General features: G+C 38.6%; 1 protein-coding gene across 8 annotated transcripts in view; it reads left to right on the top strand.

Moving 5' to 3' along the window:
- The window catches only part of DNM3 (dynamin 3), a 543,403-nt gene that overhangs the window by 488,861 nt on the left and 32,158 nt on the right, over positions 1–22,384 (top strand). For all 8 annotated transcript variants that reach the window (XM_032393370.1, XM_032393365.1, XM_032393366.1 and 5 more), the window contains one exon: positions 15,093–15,257. In XM_032393370.1, the coding sequence (XP_032249261.1) occupies positions 15,093–15,257 (165 nt within the window). The remainder of the gene's footprint in view (positions 1–15,092; positions 15,258–22,384) is intronic.

Raw genomic sequence — 22,384 nt, forward strand, 5'->3', positions numbered from 1 at the left:
AATAAACCTAAGAGATATATCTACCAATCATAGAATATGGACTTATTTGGATTCCAATTCAAACACGTATACTTAAAAACATTTTTTCAGAGACAATTGGGAAAGTATACTGTGAACACGGAATACAGTTGGCCCTTGAACAATGTAGGGCTTATGGGAGCCCCCTGCCCTGTGCAGTACAACTTTTGACCCCCAAAAAACTGAACTACTAATAACCTGTTGACCAGAAGCCTTGCCATTAATATAAACTGTCAGTTAACACATATTTTGTATGTGTTATATACTTTATTCTTACAATAAAGTAAGCTAGAGAAAAGAAAATGTTATTTAAAAACCATAAAGAAGAGAAAATACATTTACAGTACTGCACTGTATTTATGGAAAAAAAATTGTGTATAAATGGACCCACACCGTTCAAACCCATGTTGTTCAAGGGTCAACTGTATTTGTCATGTTAAGAAATTATTATTATTTTTAAGTGTGATAATAGTATTGCGGTTATGTTTTCCAAGGGTCCTTTTCTTTTAGGAATACATACTAAAATACTTACAGATAAAATTACCTTATGCTGAGGTATGCCTCAAAGTCATTGGGGAATGTAGATGGAGCAAGGATAGCCACGTGGCCAATCGTTGGAGCTGAGCAATGAGCACCTCAAGGTTAATTTCTGTTACTCTCTTTACCCTTTCCACTTTTACATATATTTAAATTTTCCCAAATGAAAGGATTTAAAAAGTAGTCACTGATATTAAATGAGTCTTGTTAAATATTTTGTGTGTGACAGTGGTATCATGGTTATGTTTTTTGAAATGGAGTCTTTATCTTTTAGAAATACCAACTGAGGGTGCCTGGGTGGCTCAGATGGTTAAGCATCTGCTTTCGGCTCAGGTCATGATCCCGGAGTCCTGGGATCGAATCCCGCATCAGGCTCCCTCCCTCTGCCTCTGCCTGTCTCTCTCTCTCTCCCTGTCTCTCATGAATAAATAAACAAAATCTTTAAAAAAAAAAAAAAAGAAATACCAACTGAAATATTAATGTGTGAAATGATAAAAAAAATAGACATGTAAGTTATTGTGGTTTTAAAAAATTATAGTAAATCGAAAACACAAAATGTTTACATTGTCACTGAAAAAATTTCTTATCCCCAGGAATACATCCCTAAACCCCAAAAGTCGAGAAACAAAAATACTTTCGTTTATGTAAGGCGTGCCTTGTGTTTTACCTGTTTTTACCAAAAGATTACCCCAGTATCTATGGGGTATTGTGAGTAGATGAGTGCATACAGAAGAGTAAAAATAACCAAACACTGGGTTGTGAGTAGTCCTAGTCCTTTAAGATACAGGATTTGTCACAAGAGTAGTGCCTTTAAAAACTATTTGGTTTTATTCCGGGTAACATCAGCCCTCAGTGGATATGCTTTGAGACATGCTTAAACAGTCCTAGATTTTTAAAATCTTTAGGCTTTCCCCGATATCCGTTTAATTAGTAGGTTCATTCTTAGCCCTCTAACAAACTTTTCAACGAAACATGGAGTATTAGCAAAATTATCTGATTTGGAGGAGGAGAGTCTTGTGTCTGTGATTAAGATATTCATGAGCAACAAAATGATCATTAAGCTAATACTGGATCCCAGCTGAAGGTCTAGAAAATCTGTTATGTTAGAAAAATCATTCGTGGTTGAAGAAGAATTAAGTGTGCCACCAAGACCTTCATCATTTCAAGTGGATTCCTGTAAAGCATATAGCTCTCTCTTCTTGTCATCCTAAAGCCATAAAGCCTCGCTGAACTTCATCCTCATACTGACATTGTAATAAAAGTTAAATAACTGTACAACCTACTAACTTAATGAAATCATTTTATGCTCTCTCAAAGTCTCATTTGATGCTATAACCAAAGGAAATAGAACTTTGAACACTTAGCTAGGAAACAGGATTTTTCAGGTGGCCATTCTGAGACTATGAATCTAATGTAAACATTTTTATCAGAATGAATCAGCAATATTGTTTTAGCAGTGGAATTGGCACTTAAGAATAAGATTGTTAATAAGCAATCCTTTATAAAGTTTTAAAAAATAAGCATGTATTTTTTTAGAACTTAAAAAAGCACTTTATATGAAAGATATAATACCATGGACCTACTCTGTACTTACACAGTCCAGTGTAGTAGCTACTAGCTGCATGGGGTTCCTGAGCCCTTGAAATGTGGCCAGTCCAAATTGAGACATGCTGTAAGCATAAAATACACACTGGGGTCCAGTACTTGGTACAAAAACAGAAAAGAATGTAACTATCTCGTTAATGATTTTTATATTAATTACATGTTGCATTTGTTTGCTAGAGCTGCCATAACAAAGTGCCGCAGAGTGGCTTAAACAACAGAAATTTATTTTCTCACAATTCTGGAAGCTAGAAACCTGAGATCAAAGTGTCAGCAGGGTTGGTTTCATCTGAGGCCTCGCTCCTGGGTTTGTGGACGGCTGCCTTCTCTTGTGTCATCATGTGGCCTTCCCTCTGTGTTTGCCTGGGTCCTAAGCTCCACTCCTTATAATATAGGACACCAGTCACAGGGGCTTACGGCCCACCCAAATGGTCTAATTTTAATTTAATTACCTCTTAAAAGGCCCTGTTTCCTAATACAGTCCTATTCTGAGGTACTAGGAGTTAGGACTTCAACAAATTTGGGGTGGATACAACTCAGCTTATAAACACATCAAAATGATAGTATTTCTTTAAGTGATAATATTTTGGATATGTCTGCTTAAATGAGACATTATTAAAAGGCATTTCACTGGCTTTATTTGACATGGCTACAGAAATGTGGCTTGTGTTTTATTTCTACTGGACAGTGCTGTGTTTGATTTCTTTGGAATGTTAAAACACTGGAGCATCACCTGTTGGAGGAGTAAGAAAAAGTTGTAATTTTTAAAAATTTTCCACTTTCTACTTAATTTCACTTTTAGTACTCAGTTCTATTGAGGTATGGTTAATGAGGGAAAGCAGTGGGGTGGTGTATAAAGAGCAGGAAGTGTACACAAGGCAAGTTAGGTCAGGGTCCTGATTCAGTCTTACTATCTTTAAGATCTTCAGGCACATCCCTTGCCCTCTCTGTGCTTTCATTCCCTCTTCCTAAAGAAAAATAATAGTAATGGCTGACCTTTATTGAGTGTTTGTTATGTGCCAGGCACTCTTCTGAATGTCTACATGAGCCATTTACTTCCTCTGCACAATAACCCTTGAAAGGTAATAATTATAATAGGTACAGTTATTACTCTGTTTGACAGAAAACTGAAGTACACAGAGATTAATTAACCTCCCCAAGTTCCCAGAGTTAGTAAGTAGTGGAACCAAGTGGTCTCACTCTATCACATCCTTTATTCCCTCATGTGCTTCTGTCCCACAAGATTGTTTTGAGGACCAACTGACATGGTGTATGTGAATGCATTTAAAAATTGTTGACCATTAATTGTTTTGTCTTTTCCTAGAAATATTACAGATAAAACTATTGTTTTTCTCTTTTGACTAGCAGATCTACCTGTCTTCCTTGACAGCCTAGTGATTTTAGAGCTAAAGGAAGGGACTGTGTCTGTGTTTTTGACACATTATTGAATCACTAAATCTTTGGAAGGATTCGTAGAAAGTCATCAGTTTTAGCTCACCCTCTTGCTCATTGTAGCTGTAGGTTTTTTTCCAGCATGCCCAGAAGATTTTGCTGGAATTCTTGTAGTAAATGGGTGCTCCCCAGTTACATGATATTTCTGAATGGCTCTGACTGCTTATATTAAGCTTAAATGCACCTTCCTTTTCTTACGGTCATAGAACGTTAGAGCTGAAAGGGCCTCTAGAGATTAAGTCAGTGCTTCTTATACTCAGGTAGGCAGTGAAGGACCTGGTGTATTTAGTGCCATAAGCCCACAAATATTTATTGGTAAGACTGTGGCCCAATTTCTTTCTCTGTTTCAGAAAACACTCTCAAAGAAAAAGTTTGCAAGGGACCTTTTGAATTTTTTTTTTAACCAAGCTCGTATTTATGAATTTTGTAAACTCATTTAAGTCATTTATGTCATTTAAAACATCAGTTATCTCAAGCAATACAAACAATTAACTTCTGGTGAGCACTCAGTATATGTCAGGCACCGTGCTTGAGTGCCTTGTCAATGATTTGGTCTCTACACCTGCCGTGCCCTATAAAATGTTTAAGATGCTAATATTACCCCCTCATATGGCACAGAGATTAAGGCCTAGTGAGGCTGACTGACTTCTTAACTTTAATTTCACTAAAGTCACAAAGCTAATTAATGACAGAAACAAGATACGAATATAGTTCATCTGATTCCATACTTCATACGCTTAGTTGCTATTCTAAATTGTTGCTCAAACTGAAGTGGTTTGGGAACGTGGGGTAACCTACTAGAGTCAGGTAGATTTTTTTTTATTGTATTTGAGGAATGCTACAAATGTGTGTTTGATCCAGGTATTTTCCTTATAGTTTCTTTGATTTGGGGGTTCTCTTACAGACTTAGTAGAGTATGTTACTTACAGGAATATGGAAGATATAATTAAATGAGACAAGAGTTCTGTTGAAATGGTAGGAATTGCCATCCAGAATTGTTTCATTGATTTATTTTAATACCCTTTAAATTTTAATCACACATACCATCTTGATGTTGCACAAAGCTATCTTTATATGCTTCCTTAAGCCATGTGCATTCCAGTCTTGAGCCCTCTAAAAATTCGTATCTTGCGTTTTCCATTTTTTGTATATTCCCAGATATTTTATAAGTGATTGTGGAATACTGCTAGAAATTGAATTGAATTAGATGGATAATGTTGTCACATTTCTTTTTTGATGCCTTTGGCCACCAATGTAGAATGAAACTTCATGATGATAATTTCAAAGAGGTTTTACTCTTTAATTCAGAAATCATTATACCTATTTTAATTTGAAAGTATTTATATGAATTGAGTAGACATAAACAATTGGCAGGGGGATATTATAGTACTCACTAATAATAACATTTCTAAGAATTCTGAAGCCATGGTTAGGAAAAAAGAAATTTGGGGGAAATTGTGAATACATGCAGTAATATGTTTTCTTAGCAATATTTACATATCCAATCTAAAGTTACCTTGTTATTCTATAAAGGAACATCTTGATCTGGTCATAAAAAGCATTTTTTGAAATTGTAATCTCATCAGTGTTTATTAGTGGGTATAGTCTGATTTCTGCTTCTAAACTACTTTAAAAACAGTCTAGGGAAAGAAAGTTTTTAAGAAACCACTTCAGCTTTTTCTCTTATACCTCAAGCCATTTTTACAAACCTTATTAACACAGCCCTCAGTACAATCTCATATATATAAATTTTAAAATGCTACAGATTTTCTTCTAATAATAATTGCCCCATCAAATTTACCTTAGAATAGTTTTAATTTTTATTATAAATGCTGCCATAAGTTGCTGATCTTTGAGCAATCTTGCCTTTGTTAGTTTTTACCACTCTGTGAGGAGTAGGCAAAATTTGAAGCAAACATCATGATCAAGGTGAAGCAAAGAAAGTTTTGTTTTCTGTATATTATTTCCTCCATATTGTGAGGCAGGCAATACACACAATTTCAGGAAATGAATAGAGAGAAGTAACAAAAGAAAATAAACTACAGACACGATGGCTATTACTTCTGGCATATAGATCTCCATGGAATCCATCAAATTTTCAATATCAGAACTTTTAGCATCTCCAGTATATTGTATTATTATCATCTTCATGAATTTCTATTTTCTGCACACTGGAGGTTTGCCTACCTTGAGACAAAGTCCTCTACATTTTAGTTTCTCTCTTAATTGGGAACGAGTATTTACAGAGACAGAAGTTCTATTTGGGACAGCTTTAGAAGTACCTTTCCAGTTCTAGGGCACGTACATGCATGCTGTCTGTTTGGTGGCCCAGACAGACGTGGTCCATTGTGATCACCAGAAATGTTCTATCTTTAAAGATTGGGAACAAGAGATTTACAACAGCTCAACTTGGCAAATTGGTTCTGATTTTACTTTAATCTCTCCTATTAACAGAAATGAACCTAAATTTTCTAGAACAGTTTATAGATTCTTTATCTGGATCATCTGGTAAGGCCATTGGGCCCTGGCATGTCAGGAATGCCTGACAAAGGTGTATGCACTAATTCACGTGTAGGGATGGCTGAAAAAGTTATCTTGAGGCCTTTGGGGAATTCTGCAGTTAAATCCAGATGACAGCTTTATCAATGACAATGTTCAGGGGAGCCTGGAGAGATGTAAAACCCTTGACTATAGCTACTTCTTTAAAAGCTCCATCATTTTGTTTCTCTACTCATGCAACAAGTCATGACTCTACCCACAGTTTTACCCTTGTGTGTTTTTAATCCATTGCATTCTTTTGTTATAAGAAATTTTTGCATGTAAAGCAAGGGATATTGTATTTGCACTTCACTTTGAAGGATTATCTATCTCAAGAAGCTTTCATTTTGGCTAGGGAAATGGACATGTCTACACCTAATTGAGATACATGACAAAGGTTGAGAAGTCTAGGCCAATTGTTCAGATACAGGGAGAAGAGGAGCTGTATTTCAGCTGCAGATTCAGAGATGCGCCAGATGTGTTAACCACGAAGGGGGTTAGAGGTAGAGTTGGAAGACAAAGCTTTAGGTTGAGAGAACATCCTGAATAAGTGATTTATTCATCTGAACTCTTTAGGATAGGGGCAAGAGAACTTAAATTCTAACCAAACCAACTTTTAAAACACACACACACAAAAAAAAAACACACAAAAAAACAAAAAAACTGTTTACTGGCTGGTGTAACTGCACAAACCAGAGAGAGGTCTGTTGCAGCCAGATCCACACACTAGACTAATGTCTTCAAACATCCACCTCTCGCCGTCTCTCAACTCTGCTGTTCTCTTTGTTGACACCATTTGCAGGCAGGTTTGACTCCTCTTCACTCTGAGGCCGCCTTGCCTACAGGCTTAATTCTTAGAAAGTTGTCATTCCTAAATGAAAGGAAGCTTCTCCTTCCTAATAGTTCTGACAAATGTGCCGTGATGGGCTTTGCGCGGTCACGTGCCACCTCCGTCATCACAGAGGTTAGGCTGGATGGGCGGAGAGAGTGAGTGGCTCAGCCTGACCTCTGCAGCCCCATCAGGGCTCCAACCAACAGGACTGAGAGTGGGGGAGAGGAGGCTATCCAAAGTTATCTTTAGTCTACCCACAGGGGAGGCATAGCAAGACCTTGTGATAGACTGGAGAGACTAAAGATGGATTAGTTTTGACTCTCTCTCTCTTCCTTAGAGAAGGCTGTGAAGTAAAGGTGAATCATTAGAGTTGGACCAGTGTTACTTCCCATCACAGCCCTTCCTGATTCTCTGCTTCTCTGAACTCTTACAGCACCTGTGAGCTCCACTAAGCAATGTAACATTGAATCACATACTGTTTTATGATCTATAGTGAGACTGTGTATGTATTAGTCAGGGTTCTCCTGAGAAACAGAATCAATAGGATATGTGTGTGTGCACGTGCTCAAGGACAGATAGATAGATAGATAGATAGATAGATAGATAGATGATAGATAAATGATTTTTTATGTGGAATTGGCTCACATAATTATCGAGACTGGCAAGTCCAAAATCTGCAGGGTGAACTGGCAGGCTGCAGACCCAGGAGAGCCAGTGTTCAAGTCCGAAGGCAGTCTTCTGTAGAACAAGAAAGAGCCATATTGCAGATGAAGTCTGAAGGCAGTCGGCAGGAGAATTCTCTTTTGCTGGGGAGAGACAGTCTTTTTGTTCTATTCAAGTCTTTAACTGATTGGATAAGGCCCACCCACATTATGGAGAACAATCTGCTTTACTCAGAGTCTACCAATTTAAGTATGAATCTCATTCAAAAATACTCTCACAGAAATACCCAGAATAAGGTTTGCACCATGTATCTGGGTACCAACTCAAGTTGACACATAAAATTAACCATCACAAATTGTTTTTATGTTTATCCTATTGTGTTTGATTCTATTTTCTGGAAATTTTTCTTTGGAAATATTCTGTTTCCTGTTTTGCTACTCCAAAGAAATGTTGTGATTTTTTTTTTTCACTAAAAAGGAAATTTGTATCAGTTGATTCTAATTCTAGTTCTCTTTAGAAAAAGGGTTTTTTTTTAACAAAGTTAAATTTTAAACAGATATTTTTGCCAAGAGTCGATACTTGAAAATTAATTTTGGCCCTTTTAAAATTACTAATATTATCTGAAACCAAAAAAGGTGGTGAGGCCAGTGGTTATTTTTAAAGAAACGGTTTAAATTGTTCTGCTTAGACCGTTTATTGTTTGGACAAAGGGTTGTTATGCTGTGGCAAGCAAACTCAGTATATAAAGATTAAAATTTTCCAAAAATAAATATTCATAAGTTTAGAAAAAATTCTCAAGATTGTTTAAATAGCAATGTTCAATAATGTGTTTAAAATATACGAATATTACATATTCATAAACTTACCTGTTAATATAAAGCAATATAGGACTTTAGATAGATTAAAAACTAGATTGGAATTACTATAACTTCGGGGCGCCTGGGTGGCTCAGTCAGTTGAGCATCTGCCTTCGGCTCAGGTCATGATCTCAGGGTCCTGGGACTGAGCCCCATTTCGGGCTCCCTGCTCCTCGGGGAGCCTGCTTCTCCCTCTCCTCCCCACGTGTGCTGTCTCTCGCTATCTCTGTCACTATCTCTGTCTGTCTCTCTCAAATAAATAAATAAAATCTTAAAAAAAAAGGAATTACTATAACTTCTAGGAGGACCTCAGGACAGAGTACATAAGTTTTCAAATTTCTCTAAGAATCCTCATATCCACGTTTGTTTTTACAGTTGCAGATAAAAGCTAGTGTTTCAGTGCATCTTAAATACAAATGCAGTGACTGTCAGTTATATGAGGGAAACCCTCCTTCCCCTTACTCCTCCAGATCCTACTTAGTCATTGCTGTCATCATTCAAGTTGTTTATTGGAGACAAAGGCATACACTGGCCCCACACAGACTGTTCACAGCTATTGGGCTGAGTGAGAGTTAGAAAAAAAAGAGCTACGTTAAAAAAAAGAGCCACCCATTGACATAGGTTTGTTGTTATTGTTTTGAGTCAAGTACGTATCTTTCAAATCCTATGTGGGTTTTTTTTAAACGGCTGATTAATTTCACATTAATCTTACATAGTTTTATAATGCTTATTATGATGCAGTGTGGCGATGAAAGGAGAACAAGAGCTGTAGGGAGAATAAAAAGGGTAGTAGCAGGTAAAGGAAGAAGGAAGAATAGTGATGAAAATGACAGAAGCAGACAGAGTTGGGTCCTGCCTGCTCTGTCCAGTGGGTCACCGCTCACAGGATCAGGGGGGATTCAGTGTTTTGTCCTGTATTATGGATGTTTCTCACCGATTGGAGACGTAAGTAGATGCCAGCGTTGGACTACAGTCGCGGCTCCAATCTGTAGACATCCTGAGACAGAGCCATCATATCTTTACATCGACTGACATCATTCTGGATTCAGATCGTTATTTATCCTGCCCAGACCAGGAGCTCAGCATGGAAAGCTCCGTCCTAGCAATCCAAGCAATTACTCACATTTACCATCTTAGCAACACCTCAGTTACCTGGAGCTCAGTCTCTTAGGTTCCGTCCGAAACAGAAACCTAATCCCTCAGGAGATGGCCTGGGTGAGTTTTTGTCTTCAAATATTCCACATACTTATGAAGCTCCTGCTACACATAGGGCACTGGGCTAAGTCCTAAGGATAGAACAATGAGCATGTTCCCCCAGTGTCAGTCTGAAGTCTCACCCAACTCGTAAGGTTCGTCTCTAGTGTGGCCAACTCTAAGGATTCCCCTTGAAGCCCACCATGCTTGAGCTCATCCTCAGACTCACTGACTCATTCCACCCTGCATCCTCCCTGCCAGAGGAGAAGCTCACCAAAGTACCAAAGTTTTTCAACTTCCTTTGTACCCCTCACAGTTCACCTGAGACACTAAACAACTATTTTTTTAATTAATTAATGAAATACCTGTCCCAAGGCAGCAGACTACAATCTCTACTCCTCTCAAAGGCTTTCTGGAGCACATTTCTTCCATAGTTTTTGTTGTTTTTTGGTTTTTTTACAAGTTGGTTGCCTGCCTCTGCAAATTAGCCTCTAATTAGCCTCTGCAAATTAGAAGAAGTACATAACTGAAAGTGGGGAAAGGTTTTCAGTGAGACATTCTTCATAGTGTGGGGCTGGAAAATTCAAAGCTGTGTTACCATGGTAACACTATTTTCATAATGATGACCTGATTCACTAAGAGAAAGTTAAATGATATTTTTTTACTGTTTGTTTAAGGTAGTGGAGAAATTGTATGATAATAATAAGGTGCTTAGAAAGGGGCAAGTGTTGCTTATCTGGAAAAATCACTTGTGTAGATCTGTAGGTTGTAGTGCAATGCTCTCCATTGGTGAGAAGAGATGCAGCAAACCTCCCCCCACCAATTAGCTAGTATGTTTATGTATGTATTTTTGCCAGGATACTTTGCATTTCTGTTCCACTTTTAAAGAGTTGCAGTCACCTTAAGAAAATAATCTTATGTAGATGGTTTCAGTGATCCTCCAAGAAGCTTATGACATAATTCAATAAGAAATTTAAGGAAAGAGGGCACCTGGGTGGCTCAGTCTGTTAAGCATCTGCCTTCAGCTCAAGTCATGATCCCAGGGTCCTGGAATCGAGCCCCACATCAGGCTCCATGCTCAGCCAGGAGCCTGCTTCTCCCTCTGCCCCTCACCCCGCTTTGGTGCTGTCTCTCTCTCAAATAAATAAAATCTTTAAAAAAAAGAAATTTAAGGAAAGAAAAGAGATGAAAACAAAACACATGAAAAATAGACATCCCCCATCAAGCCCAGATCTCCTATAATGGTTGCTTTAAGGTATGGTGGGAATTACTTCTGATTTGGCTATTTCGTCCTCTCACCTGCTAAAGTATTAAGTCTCTAGGAGAAATCTTTTAAATTAAAATGTTGTAAAACAGACTGGTTCTTGAATACCGTGCAAATAGTTTCATAAGAAAGAAAATTACAATATTGTTTATAAACCATTTACAGTGCTGAGTTGTTATTTTTCATTGTTTAAGTTGCATTAGATTTCACAAAAGCTGTTTGTGAACAAAATTGCAATAGGAAGGCCTGTCCATTGTATTTTTCAGAAGAAAGCTGGTTTTCACAATATTATTCACATTTTGTAAACAGCATCAATGAACCTGCACATAAAAGGTTAAATGTTTGCAGACCATTCTTTTTTGCCTCAAAGATCAGAGACAAATTACTATTTTTATTTTACATTCCCTTGATGAGGATAATGATAAACAGCTGTCACTTCAGTGCTTAGACTGCAAAGAATCCTATTGCAATCCTATAATTTAAACAAAGAAAAAATACATAGTCATACACAGTATACATACAGAAAAAAACACGACAGAGAATTTGGTTAGAACTGGGTCAGAGAAAAGGGAACATTTGCTCTCTGAAATTACTCAGTTTAAAGAAAAAGTCCATCTATGCATATTTCCCCCACTTATCTTAGCTATATTAGAAAAGGCAAGTATTTCTTCTATCTTTCTAAAATCAGAAAAGAAATTCAACTTGCATTCTGAATTCTGTGACTCCCCGTCACGTCCATGGTATTATCTGAGTAGTTAAACTTTGCATGTGACCACATATTATTTCCAAAAGCTAAAGAGAACTTCAAATTGTTTTACGGGTTACTCTGGAATAATTCTTGTGTGTATGTGTGTGTGTGTGTGTGTGTGTGTGTTGAGAATTAATCCATTCGGTGTTCTCCATTCACTCTGACACTTTCCTTATTATTTGCATCTGGTTTTAAAAAGTGAAAGTGAATGTCTTTTGCATGTTTTGATAAGCAAAAAGTAAAGTAAGGCTAAATGTTAAAAGTAGTGTGAAATGGGAAAATTCAGTGTTTCTATGTAAACATGCAGATGATGGTATAATTTCTTGGTGTTTTATATTTCTGGAGGTTCTTTTAAAAATACTGTTTACTCTGCTTTTCTCTTTTGTTTCAATCTTTTTTTTTTTTTTTTTTTTTACAAATAGCAATATTTCAATGACATCTTTTTCCTGGAAACTCTTTCTACATTTATTTTATCTATGAAACTGACTTGATGTTTTATGAATGTTTCACTGTTTCATAATACTTGATTTTTTTATACTTATGGAAGAAAAAGAAATTTGTTAAAATTGTATGCATCTTACACTTACTGAACAAATTTCAACATGCTCTTCTGTGGGTTGACAATAACAAGGTTGTGGTGTGGATCTTCTACGCAAAGTGCTTAGCAGAGTACCTAGAACACAGCAAGTGCTCAATAAGTGTTCCTGGGACAGGTGGAATATTGATACTGAAATGTCATCGCCCCCGACTGTTAAATACCATAACAAAACCTCAGTATATTTCAGATCAGAGAGACAAACTGAACTGTATTTTATCCATTATGGAGGTTTATGTCGCTTTGTATAAAAGCTGTTTTCCGCCCAAAGCTGTCGGTCATCTGTTCTCATTTGTATACATAATTTCATAATCATTTTATCATTCTCACTGTTATCAAGTAGTCATGGGTCCTAACTCACCGCCCTGGGGTTTCTCTGGTCTCCAGTGTCTCTGACATGTAGGCAGGCACACTTGGAACCCCTGAATGCACCAGAGCAGCTTCCTTGATTTAGGTAAACCTCTTGTGGAGTTGTTAACTCCTTCTCCCATGCATCAAGCTCTGTGCCGGGTGCTGAGAAGGGAGAGAGAAACAAGACACCAGAATCTAATAGGAGAGGAGCATAAACTGAGGCTGGATATTTAAAAAAAGTGAACACAAGACACAGAGGAAGTACAAAGGGGGGGAGCGACGGGGTCGGGGGGCCATCAGGAGCTTGTCCAGAAGGTTCTGAAAGATGAAAGATCTTCACGGGTGGGAGGAGGAGGGTCCAGGCAGACTTCGTAGGCCTACAAATATGCCTTTCACACATGCGTATTGATTCAAAGGAAAACGTGGAGGTGTTAAAAAAAAAAAATACACTTGCCATTTTTATATTGCTTGAATTGAAAATGTTTTATGCACAAAGTTTTCACCTTAAATTTTCATAGTGTATGTTGAGAGTCAAGCAGCTCTCTAACTCTTATTCCATGAATATTCAGAAAGGAAAGAAAGCAGCTAACATTTATTGAGGCCCTTGGCTAGGTCATCTCCTATGTGTTATCTCCTTTAGCTTCCACAAGCTCACCAGGGACGTGTATCCCCGTTCTAAAGATAGGGAAGCTGAGTTTAAATTACATCAAGTAACTTAAGTGTGGCCACACAACCAGTACACAATAGAGCCTGAATTTGAACCTGAAGTTTTCACTTTCAAATACATAATCCTTAAAAGGACATTGCAGTTACTGCTGACTTACAACTTGGGCTCAGCATGGAACACATTTGAAGTAGTTTTTATACCCTAGGAAGGAGTTTGGAAACATGATTGTTTTTTCACTGCTGTGGCTTACCTTCCCTCTACCTACCACTTTATGGCTTCAGCTTTATACCCATTTGTCCTAGATCCTATTGTGCTTGTATATCACCAATTAAGAATAAAAGTAGTTCTTTACTACGGAAGACTTGATTTAGTTCTTTCTCTCAGTGACCAAAGACCATTTCAAACAACTCTCCTCTTTGAAACTTCCTCTACCTTGCTGGAGTAGCTGTAAGATGCCTCAGAAATGTCCTCAAACTATCGCCCTGAAGCATGGGGCCATACTCTCAAGATTGGAGAAATGACTGTTGTGTTTTAGAGTGAGCACATTATTTTAATATTTTTAAAAAGTATTGGATATTTCTGAGCAAGAGAAGCCTGTATAAATGACTAGGACCTATTTCTCTCTTTGTTATTATTGACTTTGTAGGCCTACAAATATGCCTTTCACACATGCGTATTGATTCAAAGGAAAAGTTTGTCATTTATAGATCCATTTAAGCACAGGGCTTTGCCTAAAACTGATAGGATGATTGAAAACCTGGCAGATCAAAGTATGTACATTTCCAAGGAAAAGTACTTCATGTCTACAATGGAAGCAATAAATTATCCCCCCCCTTTTTTTGCATTTGTAATTAAATCTTTCCAAATGTTAGAAAGTAGCCAGACCACTAACAATATTTGTATCATGTTCTGGGGCTTAGATGGTTCAACCTGACTTGAAATGGAGACCATTTGTTCTAAATTGATTTCAATGCCAAGCCAATAGGTCAGCCCTTAATGATGAAGATGCCATTCCAGCCCAGCCTCTGGTGGATAAGCCAAAATTAATTAACTCAAGTCCCATAGTATAGAAAACAGATGCTTCTCTCATGTTGCACAAATAAATTCTTTGTGTATAGATGTGTTCTGTTTTATTCAAAGAATAACAAGTTGGAAGTTAAAATTGTAAGTTTTCCACAATGGAGCCAGCCTTTAGTAGTGATGACAGAAGCATGAATTTACAGAACAAATTCCAGCAAGTGCATGGAAAGATGAATTATTCTCTATATCTCTTATTTTGGCTCCAGGCCAGGCCTAGGAGATTTAGTTTTAAAACCTGGGCTGATCCAAATGCTGATCCATTCCAGAACAGACCTAGGAATTCCAGAACAACACCAAGGTTATTTCTAATCTATAGAATCCCTGGAGACCCGTCCCAGAGGTTTACATCTGCATCATTTGCTTGGATTCAGTTCTTTGGCCAGCTTGCAAATGGCTGAAGATTAGATTGTTCTCTAGAGGTATGTTGTTAGGTGCACTCTTTATCTGGTTATTCATCCCAGCATTCGCTCAGAAAGTTGCTTCCCCTAGGTTGTGGGTTGCTAAAAGTAGAGGAATAACTGCCTGGTTCTGATCTCTTTTCAGAATTAATGGGTATGTTTAAGATAAAGATGTTAACCATCTAGTGATAGAACTCCAAACAGAGTGAGCAGAAGTTGATCATCTGATAATGTATGGTATTTTTTTTCTTCTGAACGAATGTGAAATAATCCATGTTTTCTTTCCTTTCTGTTAGACTGAAAATGATGAGAATGGCCAAGCAGAAAACTTTTCCATGGACCCACAATTGGAGAGGCAAGTGGAGACCATCCGCAACCTCGTAGACTCCTACATGTCTATCATCAACAAATGTATCCGAGATCTAATTCCAAAAACAATAATGCACCTTATGATCAATAATGTAAGTGATTATAAACTGTCTCATTTTAACTTCTAACCCATCTTAGTGTGGAAACTGCTCATATTCTCACCAGCTTCTTTGTGATATTTTCTGGATGGTTGAATACCTATTACCCAGGTTCCTCATTTCTATTACAAGTGACAAGTGACTGACCAGTGAAAGAGAATTTAGGGAAGCCAACATGAAACTTACAGCCACAGTACTGTGGAATTCCCTATCGCCTATCTGCTCCTGAAGAGTGTGCATTTGCTCATAAGAAAGTAGAGCAAAAATACTGCAGCTGTGCTCAGGGTGTGAGTTAATTGCAAAGGCAGCAATAAAACCAGATGCCCCGGCTCCTAGACTTTGAGATTAAAAGCAAAAAATATTTATTCTTTTCTACACACAAACACATAACATACATTGATATGATTATTTTCACTTTCTAAAAACTATGGAATGCTATTTTCACCCGGGAAATGGCTTTTTGCCCTATCCCCTTGGATTCAGAGTCAGTCAACTTCTCTTTTCTGGTAATGGTGATATTGCCACAGATCTTAAAGTGCCTGCTAGATGAACCCTCAGTTGATCTGGATTGTACAGAATCCCTCCCTTTTCATGGTTACTTTACAGTAGTCAGGATATGATACTTAAATTACGTGATCTAGTTCGGTTCTTTTGGCAGCTACTTTATTAAAGTACAAATAATATCACAAGTTATTTGAGAAACTATCTTTTAGATAAGATAGGCTATAATGCAGTGTTTTATAACAGGCTTTTCTGATTCTTGAAAAGGAGACACCAGCATTTTTAGTTCTAGCTGTCTTCTCGGGATACCTTTTATTTAAATCGATGATATATTATGAGCATTTGCTTGTAACACATATAAATTAGCTGGCAAAGTTACTGAACACACTCGAATTCAGGAGAAACCTATATTCTGAGCCTGGTTCTGCTACAGATTCTGTTGACCTCAAGACAAATCGGTTAACTTCTTTGCATCCGTTTCCTCCATATGTAAAATACGAATCGTAGAAAAGGTACCTGGGCTTAGGGATTTATTTCAGAAGATAGTATATATGGAAGTACTATAAAAAATATAAGAAGCCAATGAGGCTGCCTGCCTATTTCAGAACTATAAAGAGCCTTTGTCCGTATTTCAAGATTTCTTTCAAAATTGTATTTGTAAATATGACATTCTATTTGTGGTTCATGGTGTGTTCGTTCCTTGAAGAAAGGTTTCCTGGAAGAAACCCCTTGAAGGAAACCCTTCTTGAAGAAGCTCTAAGCACCCATGGTTTTTAACCCTATTCCCATGCAAGATTTTGCATAATTAAACAAGGTTGCTAGGATGCTTTGAAGTATCAGCAGTAGGTAAGCAATATATTGGAAATTTGGAAACCATGAATTGTATTCTTAAGCTCAGTCAATGGCCTGCTGTGTGACCTGGAGCAAATTATTTGGCCCCTCTGAGTTGAAGTCAGTCACTTCTAAAATTACGATAAGAACACTGAGCTGCCTCACTGAATTGTCAGAGAACGTAATAAATGCGACTGTATGCCATTTTGAAAAATACAGAGTACTAAACAAATAGTCTGTGTATTTTTAAAATTACCCTCTTAATTTTACTTAAATGAGTTCAGGTTGTTTTGCTGTGGTATATCCAGGCACTTGCTTATTTAAACATTTTCCTGATTAAGTATCATTTATCTTTTCACTGTTTTATCGCAAGTCATTAGTGCGGCCATCAGTTCAAACCCTGCTTTGCTCTGCACTATATTAAATCATCGGCACAGGAAATAGCACTTACTGTCTATAGCACGAGGAGTTGCCTGACACTAATTAGTTAAAACGAAATAGAAAAAAAGACCCTCTTACAAATCTATCCTACTTTCACCTTCTCAAGAAACACACACGCACACACACACACACATACACAAAGAAACACGGGGGTAATTGCCCTCACCCCTCACTGGTGTGCTTGTTGGCTTTAATGAAATGGCTGAACCCCCGCCCCCCCCAGGGAATTCCCCGTGGAGGTAGAGCTCTGCAAGCTGCCTTGAGAGAGACCTTGCACAAGAATAATGAGAAAGAGGACCTTGACGCTGAGACTCACAGGAATGTGGAGAAAACAGAACCATCATGTAATGCTGGATTCTTACGAACTGATGGTTATCGTTGTTGGAAATTTAACTTTTTGTATCTGTCAGAAAATAGTTTTACGTATCTCGGATGACCACTTTTCCTGGAGTATTATTTTGTTTGCTTTTTTCCTAGATATGTCAAAATACATAGTTATATATATTTGATAATTACATAGACGTAAAAATATAAATTGCTCTTTTAAATGCCATATTCTCAGGGCATCTTATTGGACAGAACGTCTGAATCCTTTGTGTTCACTCCGGAAGGGGCCTGTTGAGTACAAGGACCAGAAACGCACTGAACACCAAGCACTGTGTCATGCCTATGTGCTGGTTGTTTATTCGATGTTAAGAGATCTTCAAGGTAGAGAATCCATCATAGAATCACAGCTAGAAAACAAATACTCTGCCTCCTCATGCTAAAGTCCATCCACTTAACCCTGCTGCTTCTATAAATGGCGCTGGGTGGACGCTGGTTCTCCCGCACCAGTGAATGCCTGCAACGGGGTCCTCTGTCGGTGGATAGTCACCTTCGAAAGCGGTGCCGTGGCCTTTCCTCTTTGCAATGGGAATGGCTACCCTGCCTTCTGAAAAAGAATATGTTTCAGCCAACTTTTATAAAGTTCAGAATTTGGTGGGCAGTTTCCTTTGAAAGTTTACATTAAGTGTTCTGCCACTCAGGTCTCCATATGGAATTATTTAAGAAGTTTAAAGCCAGCAATAAATGCCTTGCCTCAGACATACTGTAAGCCTTTGTTGAAGCAGAACAGCTGTTGCAGTGCTTAAGCGCACTGGGGAACAGAGGCACAAAGAAATAGCAAGTTTATGACAGCCGGCCGTTCGGGACCGGCTGCAGCCGAAGCAGCGGAGTTTTGGTCGGGACTTTAATGTTCGCACACACCTAGCCCCCCAGGGCAAGCACAGTTTGATGGCCTCTGCTCTGCAGCCCACCCCACCAGAAGATTCTCCGTCTGAGAATCGAGCTTTATTGTGAAAGTCTGCATGGCAGGGCGGTACACGGTTCAGTGTTGGCACCCACGGGACAGCCATCCACCGGGCACTCAGTATTTCGCCTCGATTATAAATGGAGAAACTGAGGTGCCGAGAGGTTAAGGGACTCACCCAGGGTCACATAGCGGGGCTGGCAGAGTCAAGATTAAAACCCAGATCTCATCCTTAGTTAACGCATATAGCAAGAATGGGCGAACTATGGAGCTCAGCCTTCTCCACCTAGGGGGCTGCTCTGCCCATAGCACGTATCTGGTGTATCTTCCCAGAAGGCTCATTTCCTGAAAGATTTCAGGGTTTGTTTGAATATGAGAAACAACATTTTAAATCTTAACTAGTAATTCAAACCCAGATAATACAAAATAGAACGTAAAGTTTTTATGAAACTTTTTAAGAATCAGATATGAAGCCCGGGGGCGTTTCACACTTGGAGTGCGTGCTGCCGCCTGGAGCCCTGGACCCCTGGAGCTCCACATTTACTCTCCTTGGCCAGTGGCACTTCGCTGGAAAATTAGTAACATGTGCCCTCGTTTCAAAACTCACTCTAACTTTCATGTGCATGAAGTCGAGTATTATTTCAAATGTTCATTATTTGAGGGGAAAGTACACCTTAAATACCAGGGCACTGATTTATTTCCACGGGTCAAGAATTCAGCATCCTGCTCAAGAAACAGATCGGGACCAGGATCCAGAAGACCCCCCCCCCCGCCCCCACTCCTGTGTGCTCCCACCTCCCATCACTCCCCAGCAAGGCACCGCTCCTGATTTCTTACAGCATAGCTTATCTTAGCTCTGACTGTTCTTGAACTTTGGAATCATATAGTGGGTGCTTTCTGGTGTCTAACTTCTTTGGCTTGACGTTAGGTTTGTGAGGCAAAGGATGCCACTTTTTCAAGAAACATCACTGGTCTTTAGCAGAAATACGTCCCTGAGAAATAGAAAGGAAGCTAGAGCAGACATGAAAGAATTGTGAGATCTCAGAGAATCACAAGCTTCTAACCAAGCCCGTTTCCCAAACTAAGCAAATTTAAACTGCTCAATTACATTTTTTATATATTCACGTGAATGCAAGTGATCACTGTGTTGCAGACTCCCGTCTAGAAACAGATTTTAAGGAAATGGTCTCCTTAGTAACAGAATTGTGTGAAAATTCAAGGAATGTCCCTTCTATTTATGAAGGCTTTAAAATGGTCTTAATTATGAAGACAAAGAAGGCTTAAGATCCAAAACTACTGCAGGTTGATAGAGAAGGGTTAAAGTAAGAAAGAGAGGAAAACATGTGGAACGTTTTTAATGACCTCACATTCCTTTACACTGAGCAGGACGACATGGTGCAGTCATGCCTGTTTATCTAGCCTGTAGAGTCTGAACTGGAATGAGGTTTTGTGTATGAGAATTTTTTTGTGAACCATACCAAGATGTATAGGTTATAAGGTGTTATAATTAAAAGCATAAATATTATTTCAAGTCTTGCATCCAAGTATAATTCGTTTATGTCATGTTCTGTGAGGTGTATTCTAAATGCCATCACCTCCAAGGGATCTTACTGGGCCTCGATTGTCATGCAGAATCCTTGAAATTTATGTATTTGCACCACGGACATACAGACTGCTCAGAAAGTCCCTGAAGTGTCTGGAAACTCCCTGACGTCCCCCTACCTTTGTTCCCGTTGTGGCATCCCAAAGCCAGGCTAGCAGGAGAAGAGTCTTTCTAAAATTTTGTTTCAGTGCAAAATAAAACGTTAGCTTCCGCTATGTATTGAACTGTGTATGTCTCTCGACGCCTGCACCATTGCAATAGCTTTCTGTGTGTTCTTCTCCCTCTAAATACCTGAGGCCAATTTCGTCTGCATGCTTTAGAAAGAACAGCTTCTGCTTGCAGAGCACTAACGAAATGCTAGGCATTGCGCGAGGCAACTTATAATCATTCTGTCACTTGATCCTCACAACAGCTCTTGAGACAGCTGCTACCACTGTCCCCATTTTACAGATCAGGAGCCTGAGACTGGCGGAGGTGGTTGTTTGCTCAAGAACAGTTAAGTGTGGGAACTAGGACTCAGATTCAGAGCTGTCTGATTGCAGAGCGTGAGCTCTTAACCACTGCGCCGTACTGCCATTTTCTCCTGTGCCAGTAGTGATGCTCCTATTAATTCACAACATTGCCAAATCTTTGGGATAGTAGGCAAGTTTTAGCGTGTCATGTTCTGATGTGGAAGAGTTGATTCAAGGCAGATCTTTGATCAGAATGCTGAAACAAGCCCTTATTATTTTATTTCGTGGTTTGTTTGACAGTCGCTTCTTAATTCAGATCTGCTTTAAATCTATTCTTGGAAGGACCTTCTTTTAAATTGTGTTTAATAGATTCTAAGTGATACTCCAGTTAGATGTAAAGCTTCAAACTAGCTTAGCCCAACTGCTGTTCCATGCCAGGAAAATTGTCTGGTTTTGAGTTTTGCGTTGCATCATCTATCTGAGTGCATGCACATGCCCAGCGGCAGAAGGTTCGTGCAAATGTCCCTGACTCCTTGGGTACCTGCAAGTATGTTTTAAAAGTGACTAAATCTCAAAAAAAAAAGGGGGGGGGGAATGAAATATTCCTTAAGCCAAATTTACTGTCTTTCCTCTTAACTCTCCTTCCTGACTTTTGATTTTCTGTTTTCCAACTCACCCCAACCTCAGTGCTTGAAGTGTCCTTGTTCCTTTTGCTCCTGCCCTTTCACATCAAACCAGCACTTACGCCCACCTGGTATTTCCTCTATCGTGTAATTGATATGTGCCCATCTTTTCTGTTCCACTGCAGTCTTGCTAAATGAAAGCCCTACCATCTAGAAATGATCTGTAATGGTCTTCTATCAGATTTCTTTCTCTCTGCTACCACCCTTACAAATTCTTTTCCAATCACAGACAGATTAATTTTCCTTAAACTCTATTTTATTGTTTCACTTACTTGCTTAGAAGTCTTCCATGGCTTCCCACTGCCAAGTGGATACAGTTCCAACACTTTTCCTTGGCGTTCAAGGCTTTCACACCTGGCCTCAGGTTACCTGGCCAAACTTACCTTCCACAGCTATCACACATAAACCTTCTACCCTACTAGACAGTTGCCCAAATACATCTTGTCTACTAGATTACTTCCACATTTGAATCAGTCTTGGTTTGCAAAATACGGAGAGAATACTCTTTATTTCACCACAGTGAAGCTGTGACTTAGCTGAATTTTCTGATCAGCAGAATTATTTACATAGTTTGATACCTTTAAAAAATAATAAAGCTATGTGTTTTCGACTTTTATGATCTCTTGGTTCCATATTTCACTACAAGCCAGGGATTCTGAGCCTCTGACAGCTATGCTGCTGTCTGCCTGAATTTGTAACAATTAAATATGCTGGCCTTTGGTCTTTCCTAGAAAGATCCAGTGACTCTAGATAAGCATTAGTCTCATTTAACAGAGAAACTGAAAAATCCAAGTTGGTTTACTTTTGTAGGCTAAGTTAATCAGCATACTTGCGATACCACTCTACAATCATGATGCTTAAACATAAATTGTCTTTGCTAAGCACTCAATCAAAGTGGGGTAAGGAGGTAACGGAAAGAGCACTAGACTTTGAGTCCAAAGACTTGGGGTTTGACTTAATGTTCTGTGACTTTGGGCAAATTACTAAACTCTCTGAACTTCAGTTTCTTCATCTGTAAAATTGAGATCATAATACATTTCGTAAGTATGTGGTGAGAATCCAAATAGATAACTTGTGAAGGTACGTGGGACATACCATCTTTCATTGATTCCCACATTCACTTGTTTCACATTTAATAGTTTTGACATGAAGATGCATGTCACACTCAATAGCATCTTGGCATTCTGTCATAGTTTAATTAATGGTGTTTTCTCTTTCTTCGTGGCACATCAAATTATGGTGTGTCTTTCTTTGATTTGATGAGATATGGCGGCTGGTGCTCCCTCCCTCAGTGCTCTGCAGTGTATGCATCCTCTCTGTTC

This window comes from Phoca vitulina, unplaced genomic scaffold (genome assembly GCF_004348235.1).
Source record: "Phoca vitulina isolate PV1807 unplaced genomic scaffold, GSC_HSeal_1.0 scaffold73, whole genome shotgun sequence".
NCBI lineage: Eukaryota > Metazoa > Chordata > Mammalia > Carnivora > Phocidae > Phoca > Phoca vitulina.